Source organism: Brachycentrus maculatus, unplaced genomic scaffold, assembly GCF_059751285.1.
Source record: "Brachycentrus maculatus isolate JH-2025_06_01 unplaced genomic scaffold, ASM5975128v1 h1tg000166l, whole genome shotgun sequence".
NCBI lineage: Eukaryota > Metazoa > Arthropoda > Insecta > Trichoptera > Brachycentridae > Brachycentrus > Brachycentrus maculatus.
In genome coordinates this window covers 604022-620793 of record NW_028280919.1, presented here as the reverse complement: position 1 = coordinate 620793, position 16772 = coordinate 604022, and the positions used below count along the sequence as shown (strand labels likewise).

At 32.1% G+C, this 16772-nt stretch overlaps 1 protein-coding gene across 1 annotated transcript in view; it reads right to left on the bottom strand.

Moving 5' to 3' along the window:
- Positions 1-16772, bottom strand: part of LOC148308409 (proton channel OtopLc-like) — a 134221-nt gene that overhangs the window by 13555 nt on the left and 103894 nt on the right. The window contains exon 6 of the mRNA XM_088261757.1: positions 13443-13667. Coding sequence (XP_088117883.1) covers positions 13443-13667 — 225 coding nt within the window. The remainder of the gene's footprint in view (positions 1-13442; positions 13668-16772) is intronic.

The window sequence follows — 16772 nt, the reverse complement described above, 5'->3', positions numbered from 1 at the left end:
TGCAATCGGAAAAATAGAGTTTAAAAAAATTGTCAATCAGGTGTAGAATTGTGAATGCTACACGTGTATAAAGCGATCACTTAACCAGCCTATGACAGGTCATAAGCCCATAATTACGTATTCTTCTTCATCAATGTTGAGATGTTAAAATGTAAAAATAACTCCTGAGTAGAGAACCCAGATTTGTGAACAAGTATTTGAACACACTCAAAATGTTGTTATTTATTCAAATTCTCCGCGACCCGGCTATTTTTGGTTTATAAAAAAATGTTGTACGGTACACACGAACACATCCGTCGTTTTTTTATGGAGATAGATTGTTTTTTTTTCCTCCAAACTTTGGAACTATTTAATGGAAAAGGGTATAATGGCGTGGCCAGGAGTAGTGGGAAACGCACTCAGAGGATGTGTTTTACTTTATTACATCTCAAGGAGACAAATCGCTACACGTGCGGGTCGAAAAGTCCCCATTTTATTATATATCCAGTAGGTACGGCAGAAAAAAAATCTTAATATCTTAAGTGTGTCCAAATTTTTATTCACTTACTAAGTAACTATAACCATCACGCTACTTCATCGTAGTTATAGGCAGACATAATAGAACGCCACATTAATGAATCTTTGCAAATGATCTTCGCCTCTTCCACATTCATGCATCTCCTCATACATGCCCGCCGATTTACTACTGACTTGACTAAGCCCGAGTATTTGAAATACTTGATCATGCCAAGTTTTCTTCAGACTTCTTTTGCTTCTATTACTAACCACATTCTCCTCATTCGATATTATGTAGAGTCAAAGCAGTGCAATGTTATATAATTTTAATGTTAAAGGGTGATAATTTACTACTCTACCATCACGCCGTTTCCCCGCAGGGGTAGGCTGAGAGGATGGAACGCCACACTCTTCTGTCCTGACATACACTCCTCGCCTCCTCTACATCCATACATCTAGTCATACATGCCCTCCGATTACGCAAATGTATGATAATATGTGTGTGTGTATATATATATATATATATATATATATATATATATATATATATATATATATATATATATATATATATATATATATATATACATATATATATATATATATATATGTATATATATATATATATATATATATATATATATATATATATATATATATATATATATATATATATATATATATATATATATATATATATATATTTATATTATTTTATTTAAGTATTTATTTTTATTTATTTATTTATTTTAAACCAATATGTGATCAAATTGGTGTTCGCTTGCGAAATTTAGCGAATCAAATTTACGATTAATATTTTGCTGGCACCAACGAAAATTGCTGGGAAAATGTCATTATTTCATCAAATCGACGGGAGAAACAAAAAAGGCAAAAGAGCGAATATAAAAAAATAAAGGATTAAAAAAATGTACATGAAAAGTGTGTGTGTTTTTAATGTTGAAACGAATAATGTTGCTGAATATGGTATGTTCATAAATTGAATTCAGGAGAGAGATTTACGTCGAGTAACTGTCACTTACATATTTCATAACGTTTTACACATTTATAATGAAAAATAGGTATCAAGTTGTCAGAACCAAAAGAAAAACATGTACATTCGAGACCAAAAAAAGGATATGAGTAGAATCGTTAAAAACCCAATATTTTTTCTCCAAAAACTAACTAATCGTCATTCTGAGAGAATAGAACGCCGCGCCAATCTGACTTTGCAATCAATCTTAGCCTTTTTTTATGTAGATTCATGCATCTCCTCATACATTTGTGATTTGTTTAACAATATAATCGAACATATACCTAAATATATACAAACATTCATAAATTCTTATACATGTTTCTTTACGGAGACCTTATGCGTCTTGTCGGTATCCGCCAATTAATCCTGACTCCTGACTTGACCATATTTAAATATTTCATCATGCCATGTTTACCTTGGTCTTCTCCTGCTTCTATTTCCAACTAGGTACCTCATAAATAAAAGATTATCGATAAAATTAAGGAAGGTGCGATAAGGAAGGTCGAATGGTTCGGGTATCTGAATCGAATGAATGAAGAAAGAACAGTAAAACGAATAAATTTTATTTATCAAACAAATTGATTAACTTTTGTAAAAGTGACACTTATGCCTTTTTCGTTATCGATCCTCTATAAGTACCAAATAGCAGTTCCAATAACGAAGGGGATTGACAAATCGACCGCCGCGCTGATTGGCCAAAACTCATTCGGGCAGGGGTAGAGGAAATTTCGTTAGCTATTTCGAACGGTCCGATAATTCTAATAGTTACACAGCCCCCCTATACACCATTCCTCTTCTTCTTCTCTCTCCATTAACAAGACCCAATGGTGTATAAACCATACTATGAGATATTTCACTTTTATATTAATCGCAAAGAGATAATCAACGAGTTTCAATTCACAACATTTTGAGTGTGTCCAAATACTTGTTCACAAAATCTAGATTATCTCCAATTACAGGAGTTATTATAATATTATTTTTAACATCTCATCAAAGATGAAGCTTGGATCTCAAATCAATAATTATGGAACTTGTAAAGGAGACGTCGTATCGCCACCGCTTAAAGTGCCATGTCTAAACTAGACAAAATCTGGAAAGACCGGGGTGTGAGTAACAACACTAAGATAAAGCTTGTCAGGAGTTTGGTCCACTCCATTTCTCTCTATGCTGCTGAAACATGGACCATAAAAGCAGCAGAAAGGAGAAAAATTGATGCGTTCGAAATGTGTTGTTGGAGGTGCATGCTCCGAATTCCATGGACAGCTAGACGCACCAACGAGTCCATTCGCCAGGAACTGCACTTGGATTTCATTTTTATTTTTCAAGTAACATAAATTGTATACATTTATTTAAATCATAATTTTAAACATATTTTTAAAAAATCTGCGATCCACCAAGCCACCTTGTGTGTCTTGTCGGTGGAGTTCTTTTTTAATGCATTTTTTTTTTATTTTTAACCATTTTGACCCAATATACACACAAAACAAGAATAAGTCAGAAATAGCGAGATCAGGTGAGTAGAGATCGGGTGGGTGGGGAAGAACAGTTATCGAGTGTTTGGTCAAAAACTCACGAGTTTTGAAACCTGAATGGGCTGAAGCTCATGAAATAACAACGCTCCATATTATGTACATTAACATGACAGAACTTCTATCCGTACCTAATGGTTCATAGGGCACTGCATCGTACTGACGCAGTGTTATCTTAATCGTTACTTACACGAAGGCAAGGTGATCACTCATGCGCTTGAAGGACCAGTCCAGGGTAATATTAACTAAATACTAAAATGTGATCACTAATATTTATTTTCACCCCTTCCCCTTGGAAATAGAACCTGGAACATCCAGCGCGAGACCTAAACATACTAACTATTACACAGTGGAGGAAGACACAAATTTAATACTAGAATTTAAAAAAGGAATAACTCGTCAAGCATCTTCTTTTAGCCTCTCTTTTATACATCTTTCTTGAATTTACTGTGCAATAAGCGGGAATCGAACCAGCGACGCCAATTTCGCAGTCGAGCGTCTACCCAACTACGCCACGGCGCCTGCCGCTGATTCTTGGCAGATATTGCATTTATTTGTGAAATTATACTGACAGCTAAATGGACGTTCATTTCAGCAGTCAAATAAAAAATCCGTCACATTTCCTTCTAAATTTAGCAGTGTGTTTAGCAATGAGTTAAATTTAGTAAGGAAAAGTACGGAACAGTCAGTAGAAGTTGTTTTCAACACATGTGCATAAACTTTATGTATGCGCACGCATAAAGCACGTATTATCATAGGTCGTGTGTTATCATTGATCGGAGTTTAATAAAAATTGTCTCGCAGTTAATATAAGTGGGTGGAAACAATTTCAAGTGATGACTGATCATTTTAATGACAGATCTCCCCCAGCTATTCAATAATTATTGTAGAAATTAAAGAATTGTATGTAAGGGTGGGTTGACGACATAATCAGATAATGATGCGCCCTCATGATCGAACAAAAATAGATAAAAATAATAGGTAACGGGAGTAAATTAATTTAAAAACATACTGCTATATGAATTTGTGTGTGTGTGTTTTTTTAACCTTGCTTTATTCATGTTTTATAAAAAAATAATGCAAATATTACTGTACCATTGACATATGTAGAATCCAAAATTCAACTATGGAGGTTTCATATACATATCATACATGTTTTATCTAAATAATTTTATAAACAAACATGTTCGTTTCTTCAAAATCTTATTTCTATTGCATTCAAATACGAGCGATTGAAAAAAAAATTAAAAAACCTTTTCTACTGCAATGGCAGCGCCGTCTATTGAACATACCAGCAATAAGCGTAATACTGAACAATGCTCATGGTGGACAGCGTGCTTCTTGACAGCTGGTCGAATATTGTATACCCAAACAAGCATTGTGAAATTAAACTTTTCTTTCTTTCCCATTTAACCAGACTAAGGCACATAGTTACGCGTGGCCGGGTACAGCTAGAATTAGATTTTGAGAATTACAATTAAGTGTTTTAAGAGTTTTATCTAATTATACAAAAAACGGTTGCAGGCTTGCCTTTCTAGACGAATTTCAAGGAATGCGAAAGTGTTCAAACGGAATGAACACATATTTAATCCTTGGAGAAATACAATACGAGAGAAAGCAGACTAATCCTTGTGAAGGAAACCTCAAAGAAGTTTATGTTCGCCAGCATTAGGCAGCAGACAGGCGCAGGACGTAGGACGAAGGATTAAAGTTTAAAGTTACAAAACCACCGACAAATAAGCCAAGTTGAACTATATAGTTGGCATGACATAAGCTGTACTGTGTTCACAAATTAAATTAAATACTTCAACGCAGAGGTCCGATAAACTACTTGAAAACCTAGTCAAAATATTTACATGTAGTACATATTATATCTTATATTTATAAATAAATGTAACATTGTTTTAAAATCACTATAAATATTTAAATATAATTAAATTACAATATCTACCGATTTCGAAGCTAACTGCTTCTTTATCAAGACTGATTAATACTAAAACACTATCTACTTGACAATATTCAAAATATTTTGACGGTTAGGCAAAGGATCTTGATATTTTGAATATTGTTAAGTAGATAATGTTATAGTATTAATCAGTCTTGATAAAGAAGCGGTTAGCTTCGAAACCGGTAGACATAATTAAGTTATAATTAAATATATACAGTGATTTAAAAATAAAGTTAAATTTTAATAATAAAATGGAAAATCACAAAGTTAGTACTGCAAATTTACAAAATACGTACAGATTAATAAAAACTCATTTTTCACATTTTTTGACATCTCAACGTATGCAAATGAAAGAGAATATGGAAGTCTAGGTATTTACAGGGCTTACGATCTATCATAGGATTGGTTAAGTGATCGCTTTACACACGTGCAACATTCACCAATTCTACCCATGATTGACAACCACACTACTCAAATTTGTGGAACATCCCGATAGTTTTATAAAATGCAGTTACACCAAAAAATTTTAGTCAAAAATTGCTAGATTTAACGAAAATTAAGTTACAAGCTATTGATTATTGGGTCTTAATGTCGTGATGGAACCATTGAAGTAATATGGTATTAATATATTGTACAAATGTGTTTTTTTAAACTTTTAAGACTAAAAAAGAATAAATACCACTATTTCTTTTAAGAAATGATTTTAATCTACTATGACGCATGTTTCGACGCACTCCGCAACATGTATCGAAACACGAGTCACAGTAGATTTTAAGAAATAGTGGTATTTACTAAGTAAAACATTAAATAAAAATTCATAAATTTTACCACAAAGTGACTGCCGAATCAATAAATGTAACTAAAAAAGAGGTTAAACTCTTGTATACTTTTTAATAAAGTGTTTTTTAATTCATAGTGTTTATTTATGACACAGTTCTTTATATACCATACAAGAACCAATGGATATAAAGAGATAATCTAGTTGAAATACATATATTCCACACGGGCTATATTGTCATTGGTTCCCTGAAAAAATGTCTAATTTAAATAGAGCATGAGTCAAACAGGAAACCCATATTGCTAAGAATTCACGAATATAAGACGGATAAAAATATTGTCTATTGACGAGTGATTTACTCACGAATATTCGCGTGACTCAAACGAGTGAAATCATTTAACCGTGGACAAATGAATTGTCTGTGCTTTAAATCGCACATATCTCAGAAATCAAGTGAACAAAAAATAATATAAGGCAGAGAGGATAAAACATTATTTGCCACTTTTATATTCCCGCATTTCTCTCAACCTGTCATCTTCAGGGATGGATATTTACTAAACTAAAAACTGAGAAATATGCATAGTTAGGTGAGTAGGCGAGATAAAGAATGAGGTTTGAAGCGAGAGAGAATAGAGGCGTAAAATTTTTATTACTATTATTTGTAGAAAACTATTTCTAGAAATAAAAGTAAAGTAAAAGCCCTATTTCAAATATTTTCTAATGAAAATATTTAAAATAGGTCTGTAACTAAAAATCAATTAGTAATTACTTTTTTTTAAAGAGAAATATTTGTGTTTTTATTATTTACCAAAATACTTCGATTTTCTACTATTTCTGTGAGCCTAACCGAGTCATTATTAGAAATAGGTATCACATTGTGGTAGAGTGGGTTCCAACCGAGAAACTGACTCAAGAAAGAGTCCGCGACACTAACCACGTGACCACAACCCGACATAATGTTGCAATTTAGTTTTTAATGTTAAGATTTTCTTTAATTTAGTTTTACAATTAAGTTAAATGTGCCCTCGGCACGGGAAAGCTCATTAAGGGCACATAATTGTAATTTATAATTATGTGTATGATGAAATAAATGAATATATGAAAATAAAATTCAAAAGCCAATTTGTCTATATGTCGACGGGTAAGTTCATATGTACCCGTAAGTATGTATATTCCAAACGTATTAACACGCTATGGCGGCCTACCGCGACCGCGTGGACGTGGAAATAACCGTTTTAATAAGCTGTGAAAAGATCGTGTTATCGAGATAATCGTTCGAGGCAAAATAATATAGTGACTTGTTATTCCCTATTGTGGTAGTCCTGTGGGTAATATCATTATGGCGGCACGTCACGCATGTGGAACCATGCGGGTACCAACTTTCAGGAAGCTTATTATAACGTTGTTAAGCTTTCACTACCATTATTGAATATATTTTGGTAAAACTCTGATAAGGTAACATTGCGCTACACAAATTTTAGCTTAAATCTTTTATTTTATCTTTATCGTAACACAAGAAAGCACCACCTAGCAATCGCACTAATAACAATTAACACACTTTATGATTTTTTTTTTAAATCATTATTTTTATATCATAATCCACGTCTGTACAAGCGCCCTTGAGGTAGTATTTTACGAATATGGCGCTTTATTAATTATCGAAAATTATTTTAACTATTAATATTACAACAAGATCTATATGCGGCTTTTGGTTATAAAGAACTTTGATTATTATGCAATAAAGTTGTACAGCCTGCTTCCACTATCCATTAAGGAAAGAAATGAATTATAATTTAAGAAACGAATAATCAAGGTGGGTAGATCTGAAATTGATCGCATCATTCGGGAATATCGTATTTTGCATGTCATAAACGATGTTTCGATGCGCATAATTTTGTTTAATCATGATGTTGAGTGCATCGAAACACGCACCACCACATTGATGAATAAAAAATCATAATTTCAGTGTAAGATATCGATTTGAATTTGAACTTTTTACAAATACTTCTGAAAAAAATAGCGAATCCGGATAGTTTTTTTATTACAAGAAAAAAAGAACAAATTTTAATAATAAAAAAATTAGATTATAATTTATATTTGAAGCACTAACTTTGTGATTTTCCATTTTATAATTAAAATGAAACATTGTTTTAAAATCACTATAAATATTTTCACTATAATTTTTATAGCTTTGAAAAAAAAGTTACACTTTAATTATTAAAAAAATAAGACTAAAAAAAAACATGTATAAAACATTTCAGTGTCCTGTAAAATTAATTTTCCATACCTGTAGCTTATTTGTAATTTCAAAGTTGTAAATTGACCTGTATTTATACAAAAATAATACGAAATTATAATGTAATACATACTAAGGGCAACACGATGAATATATGACGGTAGATTAGAGCTACATTTGGGGCCCATTACGGCATAATTATGGTAGTAAACTCGAGAACGTACTTAGTTTTATATCCTTCGCAGTCATTTTTGTAAAATATAGTTATAATAAAATTAAAACATCTGGCCTTATTATTATTAACCTTTTCATCCATCATATCTCTTAGAGTCCATAAATTTGAATATAAAACGCTTATATCAAAATATTTTCAATTCTGATATTGATTAAAGTTTATCTTATTTTTTATGTATATATAAACATATAACGCAATCGAATTAAATATAAATAAGTTGATATATTTCCACTGTTACTCTATAATTATCAATACTTTTTTTTTAATTTATCTAGACCTTAGACTAAAACATGTCTAGATAATAACCACTATTACAGTTTCAACGTATGGGGTCCATACAAACAAAAATATGACTGTAACATCAATACTTGACGTGATAGAAGCTTGTCACCATATAGACTTTGGATAAAAACGATCAACTTAGTCCAAATCAGTCATCAAAATTTCAGTTACAGAATCATTGTTGGCCAGTGTTATTAATTCCTTTGATAAATGTTCATGAAGTCTATTAGCGTACGGTCCCAAAGAAAAATGGAAAAATAATTTTAAAAGAAAAATACACATTTTTTTTGTAAGGAAATCTGCGAATATTTTTGGCACACTTTCCACATCTAAGAAGTTCAAAAGAACGTGAAGAAAAATAATCCGGTTTATTAATAAAACTTGACAGTAAATCTTTTATGGAAATTCTAAAAATTCCAAAAAGGTCTTCTGATCTAATTTCCTCGTATGATATGAGGAGGCATGAAAAAACAGACATATTCAAAGAAAATATTTCATTTCTTCCAAAAGAGGCAGTAGGTTTACCAAAAATAAACATACACATATTTTTAAGATAAAAACGAAAAAGAAAAATTGTTCACATAAAAATATCTAGTTAAATATTGACTTTTTAGATATTATTTTTCTTCTTACCCTCATTTGTACCGAATGGTGCATAGGGCATTACATCATATCCACGCAGCGTTATCTTGATCGTTAATTACAAGGGAAGGTTCAGAGCATTATGAGTGTGTCCAAATTGTGAGTGTGAGACAAATTGAATCAAATCAATGTAAAAGAGCCTGAGGCTGTTTTCATAAATTTTATATCAATCATTGAATTAGAAAATACAACAGTAAGACAAAGTTATGAAGCAAATTTGGCTGGTAATAGAAGCAGGGAAAGACCAAGGAAAACCTGCATAATCAAAATTTTTAAATGCTTGAAAGTGATAATTTAAAATAATGAAAATTTTAAATAATTGGTGTGGCGTTCTATTCTCCCTGAATACCCTTGCGGAGAAGCGGTTAAGCTAGTAAGTAAGTCAAATAAAATATTTGAGTACTGATTTTAAAGAGAATTAAAGTATTCGAAGCAAGTGTTTCAAAACAATGTCAATATTTTTCTCGAATCCTTTATTTGGTAAATTATTTAAAAGTGAACACTCTCCTTATCATTCATCGATCACTTTGTGTAATACCACTTTAAATCAAATCAATGTAAACCATGAACAATAAGGAGAGTGTTATATTACCTTACCACAAAGTTAACAATACATTTAATATACATAATACATGTGAATGTATATTCAAAAATTGTTATTTGTTACATTAGTTTGCGCATTTTATTTATATGTTGGTACATCTTGTTACACATATCGCTCACTCCTTTCAAGAACGTCATAAATCAAAAAACTTGATTTATCAGGAGAACGTTTTTAAAGTTTAAAAATATAATACAATGTGTTAAAAATAAATATCAAGCCACTTATTGAACTTTTTACTGTGCAACAGATCTTTTTATGTAAAACGTGATGGTTTTTTCTCCATTTGAAAAATATTTAGTTGATTTAAAAAAATAATTAAACAATACCTTTTCTTCAAAATGCAAAAACAACACTTTCTGCCCTGGAGCGGGTAAATATTAAGTTAAAAATATGCCACTTTTGCTGGGATATAGTACATTTTCTGGGCATTCCGAAAACATGCACAACTGAAAATTGACGAATTTTGATTTATGACGTTCTTGAAAGGAGTGAGCGATATTGTAACGGTGGGATGCCGGGTTGGTTTTCTAGTGGAAATTTATTTTATCGAGGAAATTTATTAGAACGAGTCTGGCAATAACATTTAACTCGTTTCCTTTGGGGAAAAGTGTTTTGGAGAGAAAATTAGCTATCACCGGAAAAGCGAACAGTCGCAGACTATCTATCCCTCCTGGGAATTTTACTTTTTCTTTTTGACTTCTCTAAACTTGTTAATATTATGGTTTTTTGTATTCTACGAGTGAGGGTTGGGCAGAGACTTGATTTTACCCGGGGGATTCTTCTTTATTTTATTTAAATTTGATAGAAAAAAGCTGTTAGAAAGCATTGGTAAATGTTATGTAATTTATGTTTTTATTAAGATTTTTTTATAGTAAGATTCTGTTGGTATAATATTCATATCTTGCACAAATAAAAATACTTGGTACACTTCCACATATTTATACGAGTAGATCAATGAGAGCATCTACGTACTGATAAAACATTTTAATCCAGATTTTATTCAATGATCTTCATAACTCATTCAATATGTTTTTCAATGATCTATTTTACTGTCTTATTTTGATTGCTGTTGTATTTTTTTATACCGTTTTTCCACCTATTTTCCTTGTTTAAGTTATTACAGTTAGCTTCATACCATTGTGAATATTGTATTATGATATATTGTACATAAACCCATGCACAGGCTATCTATACGTGAGATTTTTTCTTTGTGTTTTAAATACATTCAAATGAATGAATGAACTTTAAAATATGGAGCAGTGAAATTTAAACAAATAAAAATAAATATGCAAGTCTAAGTACTTGCAAAACTAACCACCTTTCATTGGCTGATTTCAGTGACCACTGTGTAGCATTTACCATTCTACCCACTGTTAACAAACATTTAAAGCATTACTCAAACATTTAAAGTTATAAATATTGCAATTTTCACACAATCAATGCAAATTTTAATGCTACCATATATCATTGAAAATTTGAACCTGATGTACAGCTGAAACCTTTTATATTCTTAATATAATTATTTCACATACTACGAAACGTCTGAAAAGGAATATTTCTTATTATAAGAAACTTTGGATGCTATTATAGAATATTTATGAAAGTAGTATTTAGACCATGAATTTAATAAAAACCCAGACATAAATATTTTCATCTAAATAACTTATTTATCTGATTCCGGGTTCGATTCCCAGGAAGGTCAAAATAAATAAAAACGTTTATTCGCTCCAAATATTTATTTAATATTACCCCTATTTAATTATACCCGAAGTGCTGGCTTGATTACATGCTTTCATAAAAAATAAACGATCCACATAACATTGCATTAATTTGATGCAGTGCCCTATGCACCATTGGGCAAGGATATTACGAGGGTCAGTAGTAGTAAAAACTTACGTTGATATATCAATGACACATAAAATTTAATTTTTGAATACAGTTTTAGCCATAAAATTCAATATTAATGTTTCTGAATTGGTTCATATATATAGAACTTCCAAGAATTTGAGTAGTGTGGTTGTCAATAATGGATAGAATTGGTGAATGTTACAGTGTGTAAAGTGACATTTAAACCAGCCTATGACGGTCGTCAGCCCCGTAAATGCCCAGACTTCCATATTCTTCTTCATCTTTGATGGTATGTCAAAAAATAATATGAAAATTAACTCCTATAATTGGAGATAAACCAGATTTGTGAACAAGTATTTGGACACACTCAAAATGTTGTAAATAAAATTACCTAGCAAACTGCGATACACCCGGTACAAAAATAATATAATAAGTACTTCGCCCGAGGCTTTCCCAAACTAAGTATAGTTCCTGACAAGTCTCCGCTTTGACATCCGAAAATACTTTATCCTGGTCTGGAAAAAGACTCGGTATTTTAACAAATCAAATTTATTTTCTCTCGCATTCCCTGTCTACAGGCCTTCGTCAGACTCCTGGAGAATTTATATCGTTTTCCGTGCAGCGTTTGTGGTGTCGCGTGGCACGCCGGCCTCTCTTTGGGCGAGAAATCTTCCAGATACCGGTGTCATTTAAATTTCAAATTGCGAGAGGAATCTGAGAAGTGCATTAAAATACCCGACGTCATGTATAATTCATTTATTTTCGTTTAAAAAAAAAAACCAAAATACATTAATTTTCAACCGAAATCAAAAGAAGAATCAAAATATGTAGTGTCTAAAAACTGACGCTATTTTTATATGAATATTATTTTTTCATTAATATTTTGTTTTTACGTAAAATACAGATATGGAAAATACTTGTGTAAGACAATATTTAACAAATGCCCAAACATTGGCTTACATGATTACACCCTATCAATTTTGGATTTAATAGCTTTGTATAATTTATAATGCCTATATAAAAATGAATACGATTTTCCTAAGATTGCTAATTTCAGGGAGGTTATTTGCGAATATAATGTTTTTGAATGACAAAGCAGCTAAATAGATTGATGCGGCGTTCCATTCTCTCTGCCTACCCCCGCGGAGTAGCGGCGTGACGGTTAATTAGTTTTTTTTTAATAATACAACTTGTCTTATTTAATTCTCTAATTAACCCTTGTTCTTGACCAGGGATTTACGTACGTCTTCTCATTCAAGCAATCAAATGAGATAGATATATTTTATGATAGAAAAACGGGAATACCCCGCTTAACGCCACCCCTATTTGAGCTGTTTCGATATAACGCTGTATTAATAGAAGTGATTTGCCGAGAAACTGAAAAATGCAATATTTGACTCGGTGATTTCCTAATATTTACTCGGTTGCATGTACGGCGTGTCGACTCCCAATCAGTTTGTGACGTTTCGGTCATGTGTATGGTATGTATACATTCCCGAATAACTTTATATATGTACAAGAATAGTATTTCGTCGTTTGAAAAGCATTAGTTTTTGTACATAAAATCGCGATAATTGAACACTGGGTTCAATAATGGCAGACCGTGCAATGAAGTGTGTCATTTTGCTGTACCATTTATTTATTAGACAATTTATATAGCGCCGTCTTCGTAAGAAATCGCCTCATCATATCATTTTAATAAGTTAAACATAGACCCCGCTTAGCGTTTAACTGGCACGGATTAACCGGACTAAGCGAGGTATTACTGTAACCCGATTTTTCTTGTGAATGATAAGCGATTCTAGTACATACCTACGGCACCCATCCTGAGGTAGAAGCTCCCGTAGTGGTACTGCTTGCTGGAGCCGATGTAGGCGAACCCCAGCGAGGCGCGCTTGTTCAGGCCGTACCTCTTCATCTGGCCCTCGGTGGCTGTGGACATCTCCGTGTCCGTGAGCTTCCTGGACGTCTCCGACTCCTCCTCGTCCCCGGAGTCGGACGTGGAGGACCGGTTGGTCTGGGAAGAGGTTCTGTTTTCTGGAACAAAAATGCACGTCAGTAAAATGGCACCTAGACATTCCGCCGAACGGATATTTTGCCGATTGGTACTTGAATCTTAAAAGCAATATTTATTACCTTGCGTTCATATAGTTTATTCTGCATAGAAATGATTCATAAGAAGCATATCAGGCAAGAGTCTACAGTACAGAATAAGAAACGCCAGGATAAGGGAGATATGCAAGATTGAATATGTCGTTAGGCGGGGAAGGCAACGAAGGAGACAATGGTATGCGCATGTGAGGAGAATGGAACCATCCAGACTCCCCTGCGTCGCACTGTACGGCCAACCCCAAGGTAGAGGACTCCCGGGCAGACCATCAAAGTCTGCCAATCTGTGCCATTTTGTCTGTAACTGCTAATCAACACAAAAAAATAAAACCACTTGAGATCTACCCAAGCTCCAAGCGCTTAACCGTCAAAATATTTTAAAGTTTTGTTTAGTAGATAGTGTTTTAGTATTGATTAGTCTTGATAAAGAAACGGTTAGCTTCGAAACCGGTAGACATTATAATTATGTTATAATAAAATATTTATAGTGATTTTAAAACAAAGTTACATTTTAATTACAAAAATATATCTTTTTTTGAAATCTCATTAAAGATGAAGAAGAATATGGAAGTCTAAGCATTTACGGGGCTGACGACCGTCATAAGCTGGTTTAAGTGATCACTTTACACATGTGTGATATTCACCAATTCTACCCATTATTGACAACCACACTATTCAAATTCTTGGAAGTTCTATATATATGAACCAATTTTGAAACATTATTCTTGAATTAAAAAAAAAAATATGAAAATAACTCCTGTGATTGGAGATAATCCAGATTTTGTGAACAAGTATTTGGACACACACTTAAAATGTTGTATACAAATATATATATATATGTAATAAAATACCTAGGTACCTACCTATACATTTTATTAAGTACTTACAAATAGTACCTACATAAAACAGTTCTACCACCAGATGTCGCATGCGTCGCACTGAATAAAACAAAAGACATCAGATAGAAAAATTATAATATTGTTAACTGTCAGAATCAGATAGATAGAAAATTTTTGTAAAGATTAATTAAGAATAAACTTTTATTGTCGTTTCTTTAATTACAAAGCATCACATTGTTTATTTTATTATTATACACCCACTATTATTTACACAGTATTTTTTACGAAGGAAAATATTACCGCGTTATATATATATATATATATATATATATATATATATATATATATATATATATATATATATATATATATATATATATATATATATATATAAATATATTTATATATACTTATTCATATTATTAACATTGTTAGTACACCTCATATCTAGAAATAATAAATAAATAAATAGAAAAGATAGCGTAAAATTATTAAATTACCACAGTAGAAAACAGAAAACTCGGAAGCCCATAAAACAAGTTCAGTCTTTGGCTAAGGAGAAATTTCCTGAAAGAAAATTCAACGTTCGCAAGAAAGGAAAAGGTCCTTTCAAAACGCGACGCTCCTTTCTAAAGTTTGAAAAAGCAGAGGAAATGAATGGCGTAATGAAGTCTTTCAATTTGTAAATGTTTCGTGCTCAACGCTGCAAATTATTTGAGCTTACCTAGAATATAAACTAAAACATATAACAATCGAGAAAACCAAGGTTTATAATTTAAATCGATACCGTTAAAGCAAAAAAAAGAAGATTGAATTAATTCTATTATTTTTGACATCCCAACATGGATGAAGAAAAATATGGAAGTCTGGGCATTTACGGGGCTTACGATCGTCATAGGCTGGTTTAAGTGATCACTTTAAAAACGTGTAATATTCACCAATTCGACCCATGATTGACAATCACACTACTCAAATTCCATGCTGTAAAAGGGAAAAAATGATTGAATGAATTCTATTATTTTTGACATCCCAACATGGATGAAGAAAAATATGGAAGTCTGGGCATTTACGGGGCTTACGACCGTCATAGGCTGGTTTAAGTGATCACTGCAAAAAGTGTAATATTCACAAATTCGACCCATGATTGACAACCACACTACTCAAATTCTTGGAAATTATATAAATATATATGTATATGATCCAATTTCAGAACATTGTACTTGAATCACTTAAAATTTCACTAGAGACATCTATTGGTGAGATAAAGAAGCTTTTTTTATTTAACAGAAACTCTTTTATGTGTCATATGTCAAAAAATAATATTCGAAATAACTCCTATAATTTGGTGATAATCCAGATTTGTGAAAAAGTATTTGGACACACTCAAAATGTAAATTGAATGAATCGTCTGTTTCCGGTTGAAAAATGTGTAATCTTCCGCAAACTTCCAGTGTCACCGTAATCCGTTCAATGGGGGATGATCCGACGGAATGCGGAAACAGATTGGAAGCGAACAGGGGTTGAGTAGTGAGCAAGCGAGCTTAGCAAACACGGCCTATTCAGTAACTATTACTATATTATGCGTATACAGTAAGTCCTCTACTTACGTCAATTCGTACTTACACGAATTTTTATTCTCAAATCGTTTGTTTGTTTGTTAACATAAAACTTTGTGTCGATGAGAGAGAGAAAGAGATAAACGGTACTGGCACTATTTCCCTCCGCTTATATTATTCACAAGATATGATTAAGAATTAAGCCTTAATTTAGATTTCTTCCGTGTTAGTTGCGTGTGTGTTGCGCTCGGGATTCTTTCCACATTTTCATTTAAAAAAAAACTATCATTAGGAATTAACCCACAGTATCTAAATGCTTGTCTTGTAAATAATCAGTACAAATCAGTAAAAATATAGAAATATAAATAGTTAATAAGTTGTTTGTACTTAAATGTAACTCTTTATTCACAAATTAATGATTATGTACGTATATGATTACATAATAACTTTATAAAATAATAACGTTTCATTAAATATATGCATGCAGATCTATCCTGTTTTCACATATCGCTCACTCCTTTCAAGAACGTCATAAATCAAAAATCAAAAAACATCAATTTTCAGTTGTGCATGTTTTCGGAATGCCCAGAAAATGTACTATATCCCAGCAAGAGCGGCATATTTTTAACTTAATATTT